This window comes from Drosophila elegans, unplaced genomic scaffold (assembly GCF_018152505.1).
Source record: "Drosophila elegans isolate 14027-0461.03 unplaced genomic scaffold, ASM1815250v1 contig_468, whole genome shotgun sequence".
In the NCBI taxonomy this organism is placed as follows: Eukaryota; Metazoa; Arthropoda; class Insecta; order Diptera; family Drosophilidae; genus Drosophila; species Drosophila elegans.
The window spans coordinates 218897-240151 of record NW_024545855.1 but is presented as its reverse complement, the minus strand read 5'-3'; the positions used below and the strand labels follow the sequence as shown (position 1 = coordinate 240151).

Below are 21255 nucleotides of genomic sequence, written 5' to 3'. Positions count from 1 at the left end.
ATGAGAAATTTAGTGTTAAATTTAAATTTAAATTTAAATTTTTTGCTTCTAAGTAAATAGCTTAAGATTCAGTCTCGCTTACAAAATTATTTCCTTTGTTTTTAATGTTTTTTATAGCGTATAAGCTATGTAGTACAATAGAAGTTTATTTTGAATTGCCCTTCTGGCTACCTTTCAAATGGAGATGCCAACCGCTCCACCAGTGCTGCCACCCCAATCAGCGCTGCCAGACTCCCTCCAAAATGACCAGGGCTGGTCAACTATCGCTTGCATTGTATTGGATTTACCGATACCCGCTTATTGGTCACACTGGGGCTTTGATTAGAAAAAACTGACTCCAATAAAAACGTGAGGTAGAAAAGGCGAATTAAGTTGATAATTAAAACACACAGCACCCGCACGGTAACGAGCAGCGAAACGTGATCAAAACGCGCGGCGGCAGCAGCAACGGCAAGGACTGAAAAGCCCGAAAAATCAAAACCCCCGCACAGGCAGCGGGATCAAAAATCCCGAAATGCGTCCACGTAGTGCAAAATCCGAATCTGAATCTGGGATGTCTGGGTGTTTTTTTTCGGGTCGAGGGTGCGGCTGAAACGGGTGAACCTGCGATCCAAAGTGTGATTACGAAATGTGCTCGAAAGGCGAAATGATATTATAAAGTATAATATGCGTGTTACCACGTAGTTCCACACAGACACACATCGACTGACAAACACGCACACACACAGAGACAGGGACAGAGAGAGAGAGGGAAAGAAAGAAAGTGTTGTCCACAAAGAACAGGTTTTAACCTAATTAACTGAATAATAGGCCGAAAAATGTACCGCTAGAAGGAAGCTATATTGGCAAGGTCCCCGGCCGTTGTGTGCGTGTGTGTGTGTATGTGTGTCAAGGTTCCGGAAGTTATTCTATACCGACGAATTGATTTCCTATAAGCTAAGCGTTCGTTGTTGTTGCTGCCACTGCGGTTGTTGCTGTTGTTGCGGTTTCAGCTGGACATTGAACTTGAATTTAATTGCGCACTAATTTTTATATATATATATCTTCGATCCCATCCATATAGCCGTCTAGCCCAGCAGCTCTCTTCCCCCCACAAAAAACACACAACACTCTGTTTATCCCGCAACCGATAGCCACAAAAAATCAGCAGGATGTTCATCTGGGACTGGTTCACCGGAGTGCTGGGATACCTGGGTAAGAATCTTTATCACGGGTGCGGGAGGGGCCTTTCGAGGTCCCTGAACATCTGACATTGTGCCTTGGGGGGAGCGTTTCTTGAGCAAGTGCCAACAAAGCAGCAGAAACGCCAGACGACCAGACAAAAGAAACCGAAATTTGACTGATATACAGCCGAGGTCAAAGAAATAAGCTCTTTATGAGGGAATATGTCGAGATCTTAAAGTTAAATCGTATTAACTTCGAAAGTGTTGAGTCGTGAGACTTTGATTGATAGTCTTAATTGTAAGTTATAAACATTGTCAAATATATGATTTCTATAATCCCATTTTTCGACTTTTAACTGCATAATTTTATATTCAGGCATCAGATTAAAGTAAGCAATAAATATAGTTAATTTTAAACAGGAACAGGAATCTCTCTAATCAAAAGATAAGGTTATAACGCAAACTTTTTTTATAAACACTTTAAGCATTCTCCCTTGAACTACAGCATTTAATTTTTCGTTCAATTTAGTAGCAAAGAAAATTAAAAACTAATATGTAATTAATTCGCATTCGTAGAGCTATTGTTTTGAACCCAAATGTGACTATTCATGTCTGTAGGCTGCGCAAACACAAGTGATCCGTCACTAATGTTAGTTTAGCTGCCTATTTTAATTGGTGACGATTTGGTCAAAGGCTCTTATTAAACATATTCCACATTCCTCGTTTCAGGTCTGTGGAAAAAGTCTGGCAAATTATTGTTCCTGGGCCTGGATAATGCTGGCAAAACCACACTATTGCATATGCTCAAAGATGATAAGCTGGCGCAGCATGTGCCCACACTGCACCCAAGTGAGTAGCTTTAAGCACTTAAGTTACAGCTCCATAAGTAATTTGAATTTCAATTATCCTTTCCAGCATCCGAAGAGCTGTCCATCGGCAACATGCGCTTCACTACATTCGACTTGGGTGGCCACACTCAGGGTAAGTTTCTCATCATCACCGGAGCCCAGGAGAATGCGCATCCAAATATTTGCGATTTTCCGAACGTGCCCATTGACTAATTATAGATCAGAATGCATAAAGTACAGGGCGACACATGCAAAAGAGCCAGGTCCACGAAAATCAGCATGAAAAACAGCGCAGCGGGTCACCCATTCGGCTTACACTCTTTACATTTGTTGCGTTCAATCAGCGTCGCACACTTGAACGCCCAGTCAAGCAATGCCATTACAGTGGTTTTAGAACTATTAATTATTAACGTCTGAACAGGTCTTGAAATTTAAGTGAAAAAATGTATGCATTGATATGGTTTTATAATTACCTAAGATTAGTCCCTAAAGGACTCTGATAAGTGAAAGTGTATTATATATTTAGATAATATCAACAATACTCATCAAAGATTTGTGCGACACGTCTGTTATATAACAAAAATATTTAATCAAGTCTTGTTACCATACCAAATTTCTTATCAAACGATGACATCAAAAATTCAAGTCTTAACACCCCACTACCCACTGTGCATCTATAAGCGAAATATTTATGAATAATATAAGTATGAAGGCAAACATTCTATATAGATAACAAACAAAAACAAAAGCTAAAGATTGAGTGAGAACAAAAAACACTTTTGTAGACGGAGAACTCAAGTTTTCTCACAAACGTGAATTTAGTATATGTATATAAATAGGTATATTATGAAAAATAGGTAAAACATCTTGAAATGGCTTCAAGGGGGCTATTATTATTGATAAAGAGGTAGCAATTTAATTTTTTAGTAATATTAGTGCAGCCCGTCATCGTGACGATTGTTTTCGGTTCGGAACTGGGTAACCGTGATTAGACTAAAGTTAGCTGAAGTTCGGACACCGTCTCAGAGGCGAAAAGATATCAAGACCCGATGCCTGATAAGAATTACGTGCATTTTGTGTGGTTTAGTTGATGTTATGTAAATAATAGATTGTTAATTTAAAGTTCTAAATTTATGATCAAATTTGGACGGCTTAAGTTTTGAGATTAGTTTGATTTTTCCTACAAACAGGAATAATGATTTAAAAAGTTTTGCGACTGATCGATGAACAAATTAGCAGTTCCACTTAAATAAAATAAAACTATATTTGAACTTCAAATTTAACCAATTTTTTATACTGGAAAATTTTGACTAATAGAAGGATTTCAAAAAAAGATAAAACAGATTCAAGAATTTATATTTGGCAAAATAACTTATATTGTTGCTTTCTTTTACAGCACGACGCGTCTGGAAGGACTACTTCCCCGCGGTGGATGCCATCGTCTTCTTAATAGACGCCTGGGACCGCGGTCGCTTCCAGGAGAGCAAAAACGAGCTGGATTCGCTGCTCACGGATGAGGCGCTGTCCAACTGCCCCGTGCTCATATTGGGCAACAAAATCGATAAGCCCGGCGCGGCCAGCGAGGATGAGCTGAGAAACGTGTTTGGACTGTATCAGCTAACAACCGGCAAGGTAAACCAAACCCTCCTCCGTTAAGGTACCCATTTTGTTAATAATACATAATTGATTTGTGTGTTTGATTTGCAGGGCAAAGTTGCACGCGCCGATTTGCCTGGCCGCCCGTTGGAATTGTTCATGTGTTCCGTGCTGAAGCGACAGGGCTATGGCGAAGGTTTCCGTTGGTTAGCGCAGTATATCGATTAAGTCAGAATTAACAACCACCACCATACCATATTTCAACAACACTCAAAACGATAACTTGGCTACAAAATTTAAACATAATTCGACAACAAATCAGAACCGAAAGGAACGGAAAAGAAAATGAACCCAACCCAAACCGTCAGACCTTAAGCAAAACGAAGCTGCGTGCGCAATTTCTAATTTATACAAAAAAAAATTACAAATATTTCATAATAATAATAAAACACAAAACAAAACAATGTACATCTGTAATTAAACGACACCGTTTAATCCAGCCACACACAACCACGTGAAAAAAAACACAACACAACATCAAAGTGCAAACAACTTTTCTATCTAAAACATCGGGATAAAATAATAAGGAGGAGATGAAGGATGAAAAGAGTGCGCAAGGGAAACTTTTAATAATAATTATGAATAACAAATTGTAGCAAATTAAAGGTGATTTATTTAAGAGCATGTGCTTTCAACGACGCTGTTCCATAAATAAAATTTAGCTATCTACCTTTTATTTAAAAATTATTAATTGATTTAATCACTATTGATTTCCTTTATAGTTTAGTTCGGCTGCAAAATATATTATAAACAACCCCAAGACCTTCCATCGACCGTTTCCCCTTCCGATAAAGGTACATTTTAATTTAGCTGAAATTTTTAAGTTGCATGTCATCAATGTACTTTGTTTCTTTTTATACAATACGAAGGAGAAAACAATTTATATAAAATCGCATTTTGTTTGCAAAAAATTCTAAATAAAACGGAGAAAAGTAATTTTGTAAAATAAAAATGTGTAACTGTTTCTTTAACATTTTTGGATTTGATGGGTAAGAACATTCGCTTGATAATGTTTATTTACTGACGGCATTTTTAACAGGAAGAAAAACTATCTTATCAATGTTTGTTTTAGTTTTAAGCAAATATTGGCTTACAAGCTGTGTTGTTTAATAAGCTTACAAGATTATTTTCTATTACGATTTCTAGTTTAGTGTGGAAAGGAAAGGAAGTCCTGAAACTCGAATGAAACTACGCGCCGTTTTACAAATATATTGGATTTATTTATTTTTGCAATTAAGGTTTACGCTAATGAGTCACGTTGGAGCATCTATTGAAATCAGGGAGCAGGCTTTTAGTGAGGGCGAGCACGGAATCAAAGAGCTGCAAACATGCTTGTCTTGTCTAAGTAGAAAAATATTACAAAACTCTGGAACGGCCTGGCTACGTATGATGATGTATGGTAATCTCAGTGCTAGCTGCGGCGGCAGCGGGGCAGCCGTCTGAGCAGCATCAGCTGCCGTTGAAAGAGCCGCATGAGCAAGCCTTTGCGCTTGGCTCGCTCCCTGCATCAGGAGCGCGAGGATCCGCCCATGGATCCGGACCCCGATCCGCCACCGCCCGCCATGCGTCGTTTCTTTTTCTTCTTGGCAGTGAGACTCTCCTGGCCGCTGTCCGTGTTGGAATCGCCGCCGCCGTCTTCGCTCTCCTCCGACGAGGACGAGGAGCTGCTCGAGGAGGAGGAGCTCGAGTTGCTGGAGCTGTCCGAGGCGAAGCCGGTGCTCTCGTTCAGGTTAATACTTTCGGCGATCTGGGCCAGCTCCGGCCGCTGTTCTCGCAGCACGCGCAGCCACTTGCGCGACAACTTGGGTCGCCCGCGCACAGTCTTGTGCCAGACGCAGGGGAAGTTCGTCTGCGAGCTGAAGTTCTGGGTGATGGCAATGGTGTCGTCCAGGTTGAGCACCACGTGCCACCAACCGCCGGGCACGAACACCGTCTCGCCCTCGCCCTGGAGCACTTCGATGGGTCGGTACTGCTCCGGCCAGTTGGGCAGCTGGGTGCGAGGATATATGGTGCTGAACCAGGTGATGGCCTCGTCCCGCTGCTTGCCGCCCATGGCACTCGTCACCTTCAGCAGTTCCTTGGGCGTTTGCGTGGGGAACAGGCACCAGCGTTTGTGGCCGCGGAGGAGCGTGTTCCAGGCACTGGTGCCCAGCGGATCGATGTGGATGCCGGTGCCGGAGCGGGCCGGTCCCATGACAAACCAGCGGTACGGTGGCCGGCGATTCTCGCCGCAGTACTGAAAGAGGTCGTCGCGGAAGTACTTGGGCACCACGTAGTCATCGAGCAGCTTCCGCCGCCGGTGGTGTTCGCCGAAGCTGCTGTCGAAGATGTACAGCGGGCTGTCGTCGCGCGTGCCCTGCATGTACTCCACGTAGTACTTCATCTTCATCTTGACGCTATATCCCTCGTTGTCCTCGCCGCACTTGAACTTCTGGTTGCGATACTTCTTGGCCAGGCGGCCCAGTGTCCACTTCTCCAGCGCCAGCCAGCCGTCAGTGCAGCCGCGAATCACCACGGGCTTGTACGGCCTCTCGAAACGTTCGATGAACTCCGCCTCCGGGACCTCCGATTCTTCGATCCGCTCCAGGTTGTCCGTGAAGTCCCAGAATGGCTCGAAGTTTTCGCAGTAGCGCATCGCCACCCACGCATTCTCCCCGTCCAATTCCGGACGCGCCTTGCGCTTCACATCACGTGTGCGTTTACGGGAGCGCTTGGGCAGCTTGAATTCCTCGCTCATCCTGGTGCAATTGGCCAATTTTCGTCGGGCGGCTCCTGGAAAACGCAGCAAGTGGAGAACGTGAGTGCAGTGTGGCCAGGCGAGGAAAGTCTGGGGTTACCGCTACCGCGTGGTTATGCGACACCTGGTCACTCAGCTGGCCGCCAAAGTAGGGCTTTTTTTTTGCCCTTTTCAGGGGTTTCCAAGGGGCGGGATATTTAGGGGTGATGGAAGGCACGACCCACTTTCTTTTTACAAATTTTATTATTATAATATATATTTAAAAAAATACTCGCGGCTGAAAATTTAATTCGTCAACATGACCAGCCGTTTCTGGAAATATCTTATTACAAAATAGTTATATTCGTTATTTTAAAATATATATTAAAATTTAAATAACGACAACATAACTGAATGTATTTTTAATTCTTTTTTGGATTTTTTTTATCATTGAAAAACAATATTATTAAGAAATCTTATAATTATTATATTCCTGTATTTCTGTTTAGGAAGCCAAGAAAAGGTTCCAAAAAAATCGAGAAAATGTTGGGATGTTGATTTTAATTTAATTTAATTAAATTAATTTATTATTGGTTTCTAGCATTATAATAATAATCTTTTGTAATCTAGGTAAACATGTTGTCAATTACATTGTACCTAAACAAAGTACAACATATTAGAACGTTTGCCAACACTGCCCTCATGTGACAGCTGTCGGTGGAAAAAATAATGATAAGCCAAGTCGGACGAGGTAGTTTTTTAAAATCGGTTGGAAAAACAATAGTAACCGAGTTTTCCCACTTTCTACAGAGCTCTACAAAGTGCCGCTTCGCATTTTAGACCATCGTGTGTTTGTAAACGGCGAGATCGAGTCTTTCCTGGAGAATTTCGAGGTGCGGCGCAACGACAGCGAAGTGGAGAAACTTTTCCAGGTCACCGAGACAGTCGGATCCCTGAAATACGACCTCTCGGAGCGGTGTATTGCATCGGGAACGCAGAACTTAGGCCAACTGGACACGGAGGTCAATCATCTGCTGGACGAGGTCAACGCACTGCTAGCGAAGGCGAAAGTGGAACGAACTGTTAGTGGGTCGCCGTAATCTCAGCCCTTTATCATTGATTAATTGCCCTTTTCTCGGTTTCCAGGCCAGCACCCAGTTGCAGGAGGCGCGACTGGCACGTGAGCAACGCCGGGCGGAGTTTCTGACCAATTTGGAACACGGCTATCGCCGCATCGAGAACTCATTCGAGGAGAAGGAGGAGGAAATCGCCGAACTCTACTCGGACCTTCAGTTGAAACTGAACATTGCCAAGTAGAAACCATGCTGAAGTCAACGATCGTGGACCCCCGAGTGCGCCTGGTGCCGTCGAAGAAGCTTCTGGAATTTCTGGACGCTCAGAAGGAGCACTTTCCGGAGGTTACCGAAAATGTGGCCAAGATTATGAAGCAAAAGGGCTTCACACTGCCCCTCAAGACGCGGATAATCAAGGATAAAGACGTTGCTTGCAAACGTCCAGTCATCGACCAATCTCTGCTGAAAAAACTTACAAATAACGTAACTATTGCGCCCGAAGAACCCGCCAAGACCAAGCCGGATACCGCAGATGAGAAAGATACTGACGAAGAAACACCGGAGAAGAAAACGTTTCTCTATTTGAGCGACATGCATTGGCTAAATAACACTCTAGTGGAACTGCGCCGCCAGGACCATTGCCTTGTGTTTCTTCATCAGCTGATTGAGTCCTGTGAACTTATTCTGCCAGAGAACGAGATGATGCCTCGCAATCCGGAGCTGGAAGCCCGCTGCGAGCGTTTGCGTGCGGAGCAGCACAACCGGGATTACCTTAAGATGACCAAGAACGTGGATGCCGGACTGAAACATTACCCCGAAGACACAATCTCCTATCAGAGTGAGTGGAAGTGTAACTCAAACCCTTTGGTCATTCTCATTAAACACTTATCCTGCGTTCCAGTTAAGAGCCTCAATAAGCAGATCATTGCCGTCGTGCAGTTCATCTTCTCCGTGGCCGCTGGCTTTACTTTTGGTTTCTTTGGCGTCAACTTGATGGTGGGGCCTCTGCCCTTTGGATTTCGCATTCTGCTGGGCGTGATTGTGGCTCTCATCATAGCCCTTGCTGAGATGTATTTCCTGGCCAAAAAGCTTCACGAGTATGACGAAGTGCTCGATGCACCCAAACGCAAGCAGCAGGCAGCGACGCCAGTAAAGCGCAAGGTGGTAGTTAAACCCTCGGGCGAGGGAAGCCAAGTCCAGACATTAAAACCCCATGCTGACTAGATAATTAAGGACTTCAAATCGTTCTTTATGTACACACACACACACACACATTCTTTTGTATTATTTCGCGTTGCAATGTTAGGTTATATAAATAGCTGTAAAAGTTTTATTCTTTCGGGAAACGGGGGGGTTCTCGGATATCGGTTATATGCTACGTATGCTTGTTTCGATAATGCATGCTCATCCCTATTCGTAGTGGTTCGGCTGCGGGTTGGGGTTGTTCCAGCCCTCGTCCACGTCGGATCCACCGCGTCCCAGCCAGGCCATCAGGTAGACGAACAAGACGAAGGCCAGGATGCCGGCGAGCACCAGGAACCAGGTGCGTCGCCAAGGCGGCCGGGAGGAGGGCGCATAGAAACGGCGTGTCCAGCGCGAGAAGAGCTCCGCTGGCGTGCGGCGCTGGTACTTATTATCGTCCCGATCCGTACCGCCAATGGGCGACTGACGTGGCAGCAACGGTCGACGGCTGCTGGCTGTTGGGGGAGTAAAAGTTTTTGAGAAAACGGTTAACGATTGAACACAAGGTATTTCTAAGCTTATAAACTTTGATACTTGATAATCATAAAATGTAAACATTTGAGTAACATCAAATTCAAGAATAAAAAGCTTATTTGCACAGAGATACAAGAATAGAAATAAACTTTAAGAGCTGATAAAACTAAGCCCTTAGTTAATTAGGCAGATTACTTTTCTGTTCGAATGCAATCAAAATAGATTCAAGAATTAAATTTATCAAATAGGACTATCTTACGCACCATAGTCGCCCGCGCTGGGCGGATTAAATGCGTCCATCAGGAGCACGGAATGTGGGCTCAAGGCATCGTTGCCATTTGGCTTCGTGCGCTCCCGCTCGCCTCCGGAATGGATGTGATGGACTTTGGTCATGTTGCTGACGGCCGCCTGGCTGGCCACTTTTGGCTTAATGGCCTTCAGGCTGCTGGTTTGATCCTCGGAAAGCTGGGTGGGAGTATGGGTTTCAGTCAAGGAAAGGTTAAGAGTCCTTCAAAGCTTACCAGGGCCAGTCCCAGGCCATTCCGGCCCCAGTTGACCTGTGCCAGAAAGTTCTTCAGGGCCTCGGCCACGGGTGAGACCAGGTTGGAGTTGGGGAAGATCTCCACGCTGCAGGCGGGGCACTGGTGACCCCGCGGCGCTGTGTTGGCAGGCAGGGCGGCCTGGCGGGCATTCAGGCAGTCCCAGTGGAAAACGTCTGTAAATGGCAGGATATTGGCATCAGTAACTTAAACCTGCCTTCGCCGGAGGCTGTGTAATCCTTACGGTAGCAGACTAGGCGCACACAGTCGCCCTGCTCCAATGTGGTGCCGCACAGGGTGCAATTGGATATGTAGTCGCTGTCCCGCAGCCACTGCAGATACGACTGCACAATGCACTGAAAGGAACAGCCAAGGAGGTTAGCTAGGCATCCAATAAGCGGACTAAAGGGGATCCTCACCTTCGGATGCGACTGCACCATGCAATGTTCGCAAACATTGACGCGGTGCTCGAAGCAAAACTGGTTGGTCACCAGTCGCTTGGGGCACTTGCACAGACCCATTTCTACGAACACGGGCTTCCTAAGGCGCTGAAGGAATTGCACTTGGCGCACTGGGGACAGCTATAGCATATTAAAAAAAAAAACCCCGAATTAAATTAAATTTTATGTCGTTTCGCAGCTTTTGTCGGAATTTTCGAGGTGGCATTCACAGATTCATCAGCCACGTATTGGTTCCTGCGCTCTGGGCGAATGGCAACCAGCTGACGAATGTCACAGTGAATATCGTAACGGGGAAACACTTTGAATGACAATTTACGGTATAACTTTTGGGTCGGGTTTTGTGGATTTAAAATATCCGTTACATTTTTATATTGTTTCTGCACTATTGAACTAAGTGGGTCCAATGATAGTGTTAACTTATTAAAAAAAAAAATACCCAAATTTAAAAAACTTTTTTTGGATACCTTTTTAATCTAACCAATCTCGCATGTATTCACAAGTTATAGCAGTAACATCGCCGCAATTGGAACAGTTCTTGATCACAGGACAAATGCCGCAGGGCATCTGCACCAGACCTGTGGGTGGAAGTGGAGAGTTGACAGCCCGATAGACATGGGATCCATCCTGCTGACGCACCCGTTCCGCATTGCCGTCGTACACCACGGTTTTTAGGATGGTTTCCAGGTCGGCCTCCGCCAGATTAACTTTGCTGATGCCCAGATCCGAGATGAACTTCTGTACCTCATTGACCGTGCAGCAGGACATTTGCTTGAAGGCCAAAGGACCTTCGCGCTTCTTCTCCGCGCTGTCTCGTTTCATTTGCAGAAACCGCAGGCACTGCTGATTGAGAACGTCCACAAATTCCACCTCGAAGTCCTGATCCTGGTACCAAGCTCCTCCTGTGATGGATAGATCTGGTTCCAAGTTGTAAAGCATGTAAACCTTCTTTTTGCTGGCCTGTAAATTAATTATTCGGCTTCATCACTTAATAGTTGAGATACAAAATCATGTAACCTACGTTCACGGACTTGACTGCCTTTATCAGCTTTTTGGTCTCCAGATTCTTCAAGATCTTGTTGAGCTGTATCATGTTCAGATTGGACTTCATGCGTATGTCCCTTATCCATTTGCCTTTGTTGCCGCCTTCCTCCACAATTCCGTAGACCACCTTCTCCTCGTTGTCCGCATCCTTGGGCAAGGCGCTCTTCTTCTCCGGATCCTTGGCGCGGTACACCAGCTTCTCGCCCTTCTTCAGGATCTCCACGCCGCCCTGCTGAATCAGTATGTTCAAAGCCTCCACCCGCGTGGCAGCCGAGACATCGGGCAGCGCCTTGGTCAGGTCATCATTGTTGGCGCCGGCTGGGATGCCCTGGATCACCGCCAGCAACAGTTGGGACACCTCCGTCGCCATGTCGCTAAATTAAGGTGTATTTTTAATTAATAAATAAGTTAAATAAAAAGACCAACACGCTTACCATAAAAATGATAACCAAAACAAACGACTCCGGGCGAATGGCAAGCGGTAGTAAGAAGAAGATCGTAAAAACTAGGGATGAGCGCCTGTCGGACTAATAATTATTTAAATGGTTTTGGAATGATTCCAATATTGTTTTTTTGATCACCCGTAAGCCATAAGCAACTATAAATTAGTTTTTGCTTTAGCCCAGCACTCAGGTCGACGAACAGTCGGTCCTGTTTGTCAGCTGGGCTTGGTGACGAAAGGAAAAACAACTTCATTTTAACCCGCCTTCAACAAAAGTTGCATATAAATGGACCGGGAATACTTGTAGTCAACATTGTATTACTGTAGTACTTTTCCGGATTTTTTTTTGGATTTTTCCGTCCATTTTTTGATTCCACAAATCTATGCTCTGTCAACTCCTACATTTATATTAACGACGTCGTTGTCTTTGATGGAACCGATTTTTTGAAAACAACGATGTTGGTACCGACACTTCTCTACCTGTAACAGAGAAATGTTAGCAAGACGTCGAACTAACAGAGAAATGTTAGGAAAAAGTCGAACTAACAGCCGCCACCTCCAGCCGAGCACAAAAGTTTTTTTCAATTGATCTTGGTCGAACGGCTTTTCTGATTGGAGTATTCGCTGCCTGTGCATTTAAATTGAATTAAACTAATTCCAAAACAGGAAGAGCAAATACATCTCTCTGCGAGTTCACCTTTATTGTCCAAGAAGGTAAATATCAGATCATCTCGGGGTGACCTCAACCGGAACATCATCTCATTAAGCTAAATCGCGGTGAATAAAGCTAAGTAAATTCGCGGTAAAGACATCTGCTGTTGTTGTTGTTCGTGATGCAAGCAATTTCTCCACATTATGTAGAATTGAGTTTGCCGCCTCACAAACACACTTACAAATTAAATTCGCACACCCATACAGCAGCAAAAACGTCTCGTTAGCGGAATGTGTAAAGGTGAAATAGAAGTCATTCCATACGGATACCCACACCCTCACACGTACATACACTGTATAAAACACGCCATTAGGAAAAAAATGCAGCAATAATAATCTCGAACTGCTGTAAAATTCCATTATCGCAATTGTTTAATTGCCCTGTGACGACGACGAACAGAATGGGAGCAAGCTGCGATGAGTAATTTCGCATAATTTTCGTCTGTGCCGGGTTGTCGGAATTTGTTTAATACTTTGTTGCTATTTCGGTGTTGTACTGATAAGCATTTGGTTGTTGTATTCCAGAACAACCAAAAGTAACGATGCTAACGACCTTTCCTGTACAAGTTCAAGGGCAAATGCATTAAATACACAGACATAATACACATTACATATGTATATTCTCTGGAAAAGCACTTTCACTTTCAGAAGTTTTCTCTCATGCGTTTTCCGACGACAAAAGCTAAGAATTAGAAAGCTTTCGTTGCACGCTTTTTGCGCGTGTTACTCACGATAAGCGTGTGAGAGAGAAAGATAAAAGAAAAGCTATTCAAATGCTCACGCACTTGCATAATAGCGGTGCGAACGAGACAGAGATGTTTTTGTGGAGGAGATTAACTTGTCAAGGTCAGCACAGTGGGTGAATAGGTGCATGTGGGACCGTGGGCTCTTTTCCTCGTTTTTTGCCAGCTGATAAGCGGCATCTCACAGCTGTTGATCGGTTTTTTGTTTACCGACGCATACACATGCTGACATCGCGATCGCGTGCTCATACATACATATGTGTTATTAATTGCAAAAATTATTAAACTTTCGACGTATCGATGAACCTTCTGCCGGCTTGCCTGGCAACGGAGCTTTGCTCCAGTTTTCCCACGCTCTTCACGCTCTTTGGATAAACTTTTTGCACCCCCTACTCGAAAGGAGTTAAGGTATGGGCATGTATGTAGTAAAATTCACTTTTTACAAATGTGTCCTAAAATATTTACTCACAAATTTTAAAAATTTATAAATTATTAATTTACACTTTCAAATTACATTACACATTAAAGGCCTGAAAATTATAAACGATTTTGTGAGCGCCCTAAATGAAGGTAGTAAACGAAGCTTTGTGTTTTTTTTGTAACTTCTTTAAAATATAAAAAGTGAAAAATAAATAATGGAGATAAATTTCCAGCGATGATACTCTTTGGTTCTTTCAAGGTAACATCAGAATAGTGTGCCCTTCTAAAAGGGCAAAAACACACACCTTTGAGTTATCACTCAAAGTTCATATTGATTAGAAATGCATATGCAGACCCCTGACAATAGCGGTGCCCTTCAGTTTGGCGATTAGATGGTAGCTGGTATTCCATGGTCGATTATACCCTTGGTTGTACCCCTTTTATACCGCTTCTCGCGAAAGTTGGCTCTTTAGGGGTGGCCTGTTGCGCCGGCCGCTCGCCTCTTTGGACCCCAAACGTCAAACTCTCTCGTTTTTTCTGCGTTTTGCGTTTCTGCTCTCTCTTCTTTTCGGGCTACCGACATTCTGAGCGCTTTTGCTGCGGCTCGGGAAATTTTCCGCTTGCCAAAAAAATCTGTGCGGCAGTCGAACTTTTTGCCTCGTCCTCGTCGCGTCCGCTTTCCGTAATATCCGGATTTTCGGCTTGAACTTGGATAGAATATTGCCAAAATATTAAACTCGGCTAGCCGCGGCTTTGTGTGTGTTGTGCGTGGCGTTGTGTGTTGTGCAGCTGGAAGATATAGTCGTCTATACCCCAAACCCGATCTCGATCAGAAGTACGATTCCCATTGGTTCCATACTGCCCCTTCTTGGGTACGCAACAAAATGGTGAACGTAACCATCTACGATGAGGCCCCACAGCTGAAGGTACGCCAATGTCACGGGTCTGGAACTTACCTGAATTGGTCCATAAAGATATACATAATCAGTTGGCTAGTACCCGTAGCCCGATATCAGAGTCATTGGGGAAAAATTAGAAATTATGCAACTGCAGCTGCGAAAATTCTGTCGGTCGCGGTCGGCAGAACTGACCTTCGGCGGTGCAGCGAAGTCGGCGTCGACGTAGCTGCACACTTTTCTTCCGCATGCTGCTTTCTTTCTCTCTTTCACTCTTTCACTCTCTCCCGCTCTGCCTTTCTCCGGCCCTCTCTTCGAGGGCCACCCACTCCCACCCATTCAAGCACTTCTAGTACCAGCTCTTTGTTTACATCACTAAATTCTGCAGCGACATATTCCGGGTATAGTAACTAAAGACTTGCTTATTTAGCAACCTTTTCTCATTGGCTACTGAATAATGTTATGTTTGCTTTTATTTCAATGCGGAATGTCAGTTTATTGATTTAAGTCAGGATATAAATATTGTATTTGATTACTCGATGTCGGCGCTGGCCAACCGTGCTGTATTCAAATTGCTTTCGGGTGTAGAATAACTTATCACTTAATGTCCTAATAACATGCCATTGAAAAAGAATCGAACTTATATTAATTTGTTTCATGTTTCATGTTTACATTGTATACAAATTTCTATAACTTCTAACGTCTTTTCTTAGCTGCATATGGTAGTACTAAAGCTTTCGTATCCTGCTTATAAAACCTGCCGCTTAGTTTCTTCTATTTATAATTCGGTAGTAAACTTTTAACTTGGTCGATAAAAACAATATATTGATCCATGCGTAAAAATAAAGATATGGGGTAATCATGAGTTTTTGCACGCTTTCAGCTTGGTTTTTGTTGTTGGGGCTCTAAACGAGTTTCATAACCCTCTTGCGATGTGTCATTAGGGGTTGATTTCGATTTTATAGAACTCGGTATTTGGGCAAGAACTTCTTTGATTGTGAAATAGAAAGGCTTACTTGTTGCCATGGAAAGCTGCTGATTACTGGAGTCACATTATTCATTTGTGGCGGTAACCAAACTAAAAGCTAAAATGTCCAGAAGGCTCTAAAACTTGAAAATATCATTAAACAAATAAAATTAAAATGTCATTAGTACAAATCTAAGTTGAAACTGAACAAAGTTATTAAACGCCAATTTAAATAAGGCTTATCATACATTGAATATTATAAAAACAATCGTGAAATTTTTTTTGAAGAATTTGCATTATTACTTTGTATTACTTTGTAAGCTATCACTATTAGCAAAAATTGTTTATTCTATAAAATCGGTTATTTACTAATCAATTAATTAACTATTTCCAGCCCAACGAAGTACCGCAAAACATGGCCGCTGGAGCTGATACCCAACTGGAGCACATGTGCCGTCTGCAGTTCGACTCGCCAGTGCCCCATGTCCGTCTGTCTGGAATCGTGTGCACCATTGGACCGGCCTCCAGCAGCGTGGAGATGCTGGAGAAGATGATGGCCACCGGTATGAACATTGCGCGCATGAACTTCTCTCACGGATCGCACGAGTACCACGCCGCCACCGTGGCCAATGTGCGTCAGGCGGTGAAGAATTACTCGGCGAAGCTGGGCTACGAGCACCCCGTGGCCATTGCCCTGGACACCAAGGGACCCGAGATCCGTACCGGTCTGATCGGAGGCAGCGGCACCGCCGAGATTGAGCTGAAGAAGGGCGAGAAGATCAAGCTGTCCACCAACAAGGACTTCCTGGAGAAGGGCTCTCTGGAGGTGGTTTACGTGGATTACGAGAACATTGTCAACGTGGTGAAGCCCGGCAACCGGGTGTTCGTCGACGACGGCCTCATCTCACTGATCGTGCGTGAGGTGTCCAAGGACACGATCACCTGCGAGGTGGAGAACGGTGGCTCTTTGGGCTCCCGCAAGGGCGTGAATCTGCCCGGCGTGCCCGTCGATCTGCCCGCCGTCTCCGAGAAGGACAAGAGCGATCTGCTGTTCGGCGTGGAGCAGGAGGTGGACATGGTCTTCGCCTCGTTCATCCGTAACGCCGCCGCTCTGACCGAGATCCGCAAGGTTCTGGGCGAGAAGGGCAAGAACATCAAGATCATTTCCAAGATCGAGAACCAGCAGGGCATGCACAACCTGGACGAGATCATTGAGGCCGGTGACGGTATCATGGTGGCCCGTGGCGATTTGGGTATTGAGATTCCCGCCGAGAAGGTGTTCCTCGCCCAGAAGGCCATGATCGCCCGTTGCAACAAGGCCGGCAAGCCGGTCATTTGCGCCACCCAGATGCTGGAGTCCATGGTAAAGAAGCCACGTCCCACTCGTGCCGAGATCTCCGATGTGGCCAATGCCGTGCTCGATGGCGCCGATTGCGTCATGTTGTCGGGTGAGACAGCCAAGGGCGAGTACCCGCTGGAGTGCGTCCTGACCATGGCCAAGACATGCAAGGAGGCCGAGGCCGCCCTCTGGCACCAGAACCTCTTCAACGACCTGGTTCGCGGCGCCTCCACCATCGATGCTGCCCATGCCGCTGCCATCGCTGCCGTTGAGGCCGCCACCAAGGCCAAGGCCGCCGCCATTGTGGTGATCACCACCAGCGGCAAGTCGGCCTTCCAGGTCAGCAAGTACCGCCCACGCTGCCCCATCATTGCGGTCACCCGTTTCCCGCAGACCGCCCGTCAGGCCCATCTCTACCGTGGCCTGGTGCCACTCATCTACAAGGGTGAGTCTCGGTGTTGAGCCATCCTCTCAATCTTCCCCATGCTAAACATGACTTGTGCTTGCAGAACCCGCTCTTAGTGACTGGCTGAAGGATGTGGATGTGCGCGTGCAGTTCGGCTTATCCGTGGGCAAGAAGAACGGCTTCATCAAGACCGGCGATTCCGTCGTGGTGGTCACCGGCTGGAAGCAGGGCTCCGGCTTCACCAACACCATCCGCATTGTGTAAGTTTCAAATTTAAGCAAGTTGATCTTTGGATCTATGCAGATCTATGTGATATAAATTCCAACTCCACATTAATCTATCATTCCAGCACCGTCGAATAAACTTTGCCGCTCAGGAAGTACCTGGATGCGTCGCAGCTGTCGTGGGCGTCGCGTTGATTAATGTTAATAACCAAGTTAATTTATTAATTACACAATATTCGGAATATTGGAAACTGCAGGAGGCTGCTGGACCCGCTGTCGAAAGCGCCGAAGGCCTTCCAGGGCCTCAAACAGACACACACATATAATATACCATTGTTGAACAATATAGATTTCTTCGAAAGTTATAATAAAGTCATCACTGTATTTATGTATGTATGGAATTTCAAGAGAATTTATCCTATAAATTTCATTGAATACATGAAAACATTTAATAACCTATTCCATTATATCTTAATGTGATCAGTGATCATGTTGTTCTGCTCAATACTCACTAAGGTCGTGTCGAGAATGGTAATGATGGCTTATAGCTGACATTGCTGCTTGCAATAGCTCCTCACTCAACTCTTTTTTTATCCAATCTAGAAAAAAATGAACCCTCGTGTAATCACAGGCCACTGTATCTGGCCAACAAATAATATTTTAACACATTTGATTATACATTGGGGAAAAAATCTTCCAACTTTAAACAAAAATTCTTTTTGCTATTTTTAATTGTGATAATTTCAAAGTAGTTCCTAAATATTTATTAAATATATATGTCAGCCTCATTCAAAATGTAATAAAATGCTTCTATAGAACATTTTTTTTTGGGTGTACCGATATTTAATTTAAATACTTTTTGACCTTTTCTTGAAAAATTGAGTTTGTTTTGTTATTTATGTTGAAAGGTTTCATTTTCAAACATTTGATTTTTCGGTTTCTCAAAATTTAATCAAAATTAATCCATACGCCAAAATCCTTTGCCAGAGGGCGACCCTCTGGGTGGTACGACCATGTCCCAATTGCCTGTCGAACCTAAGATCTCGCCGCTATGCCAGCAAGTGCAAAAAGGAGAAGGTGAGTCGTCGGTGGCTTCGCCTTGCGGCACCTTCTAACCAATCCCCGCCAGGATGTGCCGAAGTTCCGGCTGGATCGCGGACCTTTTGCCTCCCAGCTGGATTACCAGTCGCGACTGCAATACAAAGCCCCGGCACTGAGTGTGCCCCTCAGCGGAGTTATATGCACCATTGGACCCTCGTCCAACTGCCCGGAAGTGCTCCTGGAGCTGATCCGAGCGGGGATGCGGGTGGTGCGTTTGAACTTCTCGCACGGCAGCCACGAGTACCATTGCCAGGCGATCCAGGCGGCACGAAAAGCGATTGCCATGTATGTGGAGCAAACGGGGTTGCCCAGACCCGTGGCCATTGCCCTGGATACCAAGGGTCCGGAGATCCGGACGGGAAAGCTGGCCGGCGGTAGTGACACCGCCGAGATCGAGCTCAAGCCCGGCGACAAGGTCACGCTGAGCACGAAGAAGGAGCTGGAGGAGAAGTGCACCGGGGAGACGATCTACGTGGACTATGAGCGATTACCGGCACTCGTGAAGCCCGGAAATCGGATCTTTGTCGACGACGGATTGATTGCCTTGGTGGTCCAGGAATCGAAGGCGGACGAGGTGATCTGCCAGGTGAAGAACGGTGGTAGGCTGGGCTCCCACAAGGGCATCAATTTGCCGGGCATTCCGGTGGATTTGCCCTCCGTAACCGAGAAGGACAAGCGTGACCTCAAGTTCGGGCTGGAACAGCAGGTGGACATGATATTCGCTTCGTTCATCCGCGATGCCAAGGCATTGAAGGAGATTCGCCAGGCACTGGGACCTACGGGCGAGCACATCAAAATCATCGCCAAGATAGAGAACGAACAGGGTTTGGCCAACATAGACGAAATTATCCGTGAATCCGATGGCATAATGGTGGCCCGTGGCGACATGGGCATCGAGATCCCGACGGAGGATGTTCCGCTGGCCCAGAAGTCGATCGTGGCCAAGTGTAATAGGGTGGGCAAGCCGGTGATCTGTGCCACCCAGATGATGGAGTCGATGATCTCAAAGCCGCGACCCACTCGTGCCGAAGCCTCAGATGTGGCCAATGCCATCTTCGACGGATGCGATGCCGTAATGCTGTCCGGCGAAACGGCCAAGGGCAAGTACCCGGTGGAGTGTGTCCAGTGCATGGCCAGGATCTGTGCCAAGGTCGAGGCGGTTCTGTGGTACGAAACCCTGCAGCACAGCCTAAAGCGGGAGATCCGGACCACTGCCGCGGATCACATTTCGGCAGTGACCACAGCAATTGCGGAGGCGGCCACGGTGGGTCAGGCCCGGGCCATAGTGGTGGCCAGTCCCTGCTCTATGGTGGCACAGATGCTCAGCCACATGCGGCCGCCTTGTCCCATTGTAATGCTCTCCGGCTGCCAGTCCCAGGCAGCCCAATCCTTGATCTTTCGAGGCGTTTACCCATTGCTCGTCGAAGAAATGGTCCTGGGTAGCTTCAATTTCCGACGCATCATGCAGTCGGGCCTCAAACTAATGGCCAAAATGGACATCCTGGAGCCGGGCCACAAGGGATCGGTGGTGCTGGTGAATGCCATGTCGGCGGACAAGATCACCTTCCGACTCTTCACCATTCGGCAGCAGACGAAGGCGGAACGGGATCAGGAGGAGCTTTGCCAGAAACTAGTGCTTGAACAGCGGTGCAAGGAGAGGGCTCAAAAGGAGTCCTGTCAAAAGCTCCAACAGGCGGAAGAATGTAGAAAAAAGCGCGAAGAGGAGGAGTGCAAGCAGCAGAAACTGGCCGAAAAATGTAAGAAACCCGTAGAAAGGCTAGAGATTTGCCCGAAGAAAGAATGTCCGAAGAAAGACGATGAGGCCGCGAAATGCCAGCAGATGAAGGAAGAAAGACTTGCAGCTGAGAAGAAAAGGAGAGAAGAATTGGAAAGGTGCTGCAAATTAGCTGAAGAAAAGAAAAGTCTAGAAGATTTTGAAAAGATCTGCAAATTAGCTGAACTTAAAAATAAGAAAATGGAAGCTGAGAGGTGCAATCAAATGGAAAAAGAAATGCAGTGTAAGCTAGCTGAAGAGCAGAAAAAAAAGGAGGAAGCTGAAAAGTGCAAGAAACAAGAAGAAGAAATGAAGTGCAAGTTAGCTGAAGAGAAAAAAAGGAATGAGGCGGAGCTCAAGATAAGGTGCTGCAAATTAGCTGAAGAAAAGAAAAGTCTAGAAGATTTTGAAAAGATCTGCAAATTAGCTGAACTTAAAAATAAGAAAATGGAAGCTGAGAGGTGCAATAAAATGGCAGAAGAAATGCAGTGTAAGCTAGCTGAAGAGCAGAAAAAAAAGGAGGAAGCTGAAAAGTGCAAGAAACAAGAAGAAGAAATAAAGTGCAAGTTAGCTGAAGAGAAAAAAAGTAATGAGGCGGAGCTCAAGATAATCGAGGAGGAAGTGGCCAAAATGGAAGCCGCTGAAGAGGCAAAGCGATTGGAGGAGGATAAGAAAAAGGAAGTGGAACTCGTTAATTGCAAGCAGCTGTGTGAAGCAAAGAAAAAGATTGAGAAGGATAAAAACTGCAAAAAAGCAGAGAAAAAAAGGGAATTGGCAGAAATGGAGAAAAGGTGGAAACAGGCTGCGGCCGAAAGAAAGCGAAAAAGAGAGGCTGATATTTGCAATAAACTGGCGGATGAAAAGAAAAAAGCACAAGCTGAATCAGCAGACAGGATTTTGAAATCAGTGTGCAAAAAGCTAAAAGACTCCCTCAAGGATCCTGATTCTTTCAACAATGGAAAAAAATAAGATTTAAACAAGATTTTTTTTTATATAATTTTAACGGTAAAATTAAATCG

The 21255-nt window shown here is 45.3% G+C and overlaps 8 protein-coding genes across 14 annotated transcripts; 5 read left to right on the top strand and 3 right to left on the bottom strand.

Annotated features, from left to right (window-relative positions):
• Positions 1–272: 272 nt before the first annotated feature.
• LOC108148849 (GTP-binding protein SAR1b) lies at positions 273–4343 on the top strand. Of its 3 annotated transcripts, none has more exons than XM_017276133.2 (6): positions 273–353; positions 1064–1194; positions 1893–2012; positions 2079–2144; positions 3408–3643; positions 3719–4343. In XM_017276133.2, exons 2-6 carry the CDS (start codon positions 1152–1154, stop codon positions 3833–3835), a joined length of 582 nt encoding a protein of 193 aa, XP_017131622.1. In that variant the 5' UTR covers positions 273–353; positions 1064–1151; the 3' UTR covers positions 3836–4343. The 3 variants fall into 3 exon arrangements, with proteins under 3 accessions (XP_017131622.1, XP_017131625.1, XP_017131624.1); XM_017276136.2 differs by having other exon boundaries at positions 329–348; XM_017276135.2 differs by having other exon boundaries at positions 332–402.
• Positions 4344–4865: 522 nt separating this feature from the next.
• On the bottom strand, positions 4866–6494 carry LOC108148848 (bifunctional arginine demethylase and lysyl-hydroxylase PSR). The gene has a single exon (XM_017276132.2). It carries the CDS (start codon positions 6402–6404, stop codon positions 5175–5177), a length of 1230 nt encoding a protein of 409 aa, XP_017131621.1. The 5' UTR covers positions 6405–6494; the 3' UTR covers positions 4866–5174.
• Positions 6495–7054: 560 nt separating this feature from the next.
• On the top strand, positions 7055–7700 carry LOC108148933 (biogenesis of lysosome-related organelles complex 1 subunit 5). Its single transcript, XM_017276251.2, has 3 exons — positions 7055–7134; positions 7194–7465; positions 7530–7700. The coding sequence occupies exons 1-3, from the start codon at positions 7113–7115 to the stop codon at positions 7698–7700; spliced, it is 465 nt and encodes a 154-aa protein (XP_017131740.1). The 5' UTR covers positions 7055–7112.
• A 5-nt stretch (positions 7701–7705) lies between these two features.
• Positions 7706–8774, top strand: LOC108148931. Its single transcript, XM_017276249.2, has 2 exons — positions 7706–8294; positions 8358–8774. Exons 1-2 carry the CDS (start codon positions 7706–7708, stop codon positions 8678–8680), a joined length of 912 nt encoding a protein of 303 aa, XP_017131738.1. The 3' UTR covers positions 8681–8774.
• On the bottom strand, positions 8759–10398 carry LOC108148932 (zinc finger protein-like 1 homolog). Its single transcript, XM_017276250.2, has 5 exons — positions 10131–10398; positions 9956–10067; positions 9694–9887; positions 9436–9637; positions 8759–9153 (listed from the first exon to the last, which is right to left on the bottom strand). Exons 1-5 carry the CDS (start codon positions 10230–10232, stop codon positions 8867–8869), a joined length of 897 nt encoding a protein of 298 aa, XP_017131739.1. The 5' UTR covers positions 10233–10398; the 3' UTR covers positions 8759–8866.
• A 225-nt stretch (positions 10399–10623) lies between these two features.
• LOC108148845 (probable DNA-directed RNA polymerase III subunit RPC6) lies at positions 10624–11747 on the bottom strand. The gene is made up of 3 exons (XM_017276128.2): positions 11648–11747; positions 11191–11587; positions 10624–11129 (listed from the first exon to the last, which is right to left on the bottom strand). Exons 2-3 carry the CDS (start codon positions 11581–11583, stop codon positions 10641–10643), a joined length of 882 nt encoding a protein of 293 aa, XP_017131617.1. The 5' UTR covers positions 11584–11587; positions 11648–11747; the 3' UTR covers positions 10624–10640.
• A 478-nt stretch (positions 11748–12225) lies between these two features.
• Positions 12226–17753, top strand: LOC108148844 (pyruvate kinase). Of its 3 annotated transcripts, none has more exons than XM_017276127.2 (4): positions 12226–12369; positions 15787–17176; positions 17241–17397; positions 17487–17753. In XM_017276127.2, exons 2-4 carry the CDS (start codon positions 15808–15810, stop codon positions 17497–17499), a joined length of 1539 nt encoding a protein of 512 aa, XP_017131616.1. In that variant the 5' UTR covers positions 12226–12369; positions 15787–15807; the 3' UTR covers positions 17500–17753. The 3 variants fall into 3 exon arrangements, with proteins under 3 accessions (XP_017131616.1, XP_017131615.1, XP_017131613.1); XM_017276124.2 differs by lacking the exon at positions 12226–12369 and adding an exon at positions 14211–14455; XM_017276126.2 differs by lacking the exons at positions 12226–12369; positions 17487–17753 and adding an exon at positions 14209–14455 and having other exon boundaries at positions 17241–17401.
• A 493-nt stretch (positions 17754–18246) lies between these two features.
• On the top strand, positions 18247–21249 carry LOC108148475 (pyruvate kinase). 3 transcript variants are annotated; one of them, XM_041708979.1, is made up of 3 exons: positions 18247–18438; positions 18491–20355; positions 20602–21248. In XM_041708979.1, the coding sequence occupies exons 2-3, from the start codon at positions 18662–18664 to the stop codon at positions 21203–21205; spliced, it is 2298 nt and encodes a 765-aa protein (XP_041564913.1). In that variant the 5' UTR covers positions 18247–18438; positions 18491–18661; the 3' UTR covers positions 21206–21248. The 3 variants fall into 3 exon arrangements, with proteins under 3 accessions (XP_041564913.1, XP_017130996.2, XP_041564912.1); XM_017275507.2 differs by having other exon boundaries at positions 18491–21248; XM_041708978.1 differs by lacking the exon at positions 18247–18438 and having other exon boundaries at positions 18557–20545; positions 20792–21249.
• Positions 21250–21255: the final 6 nt, after the last annotated feature.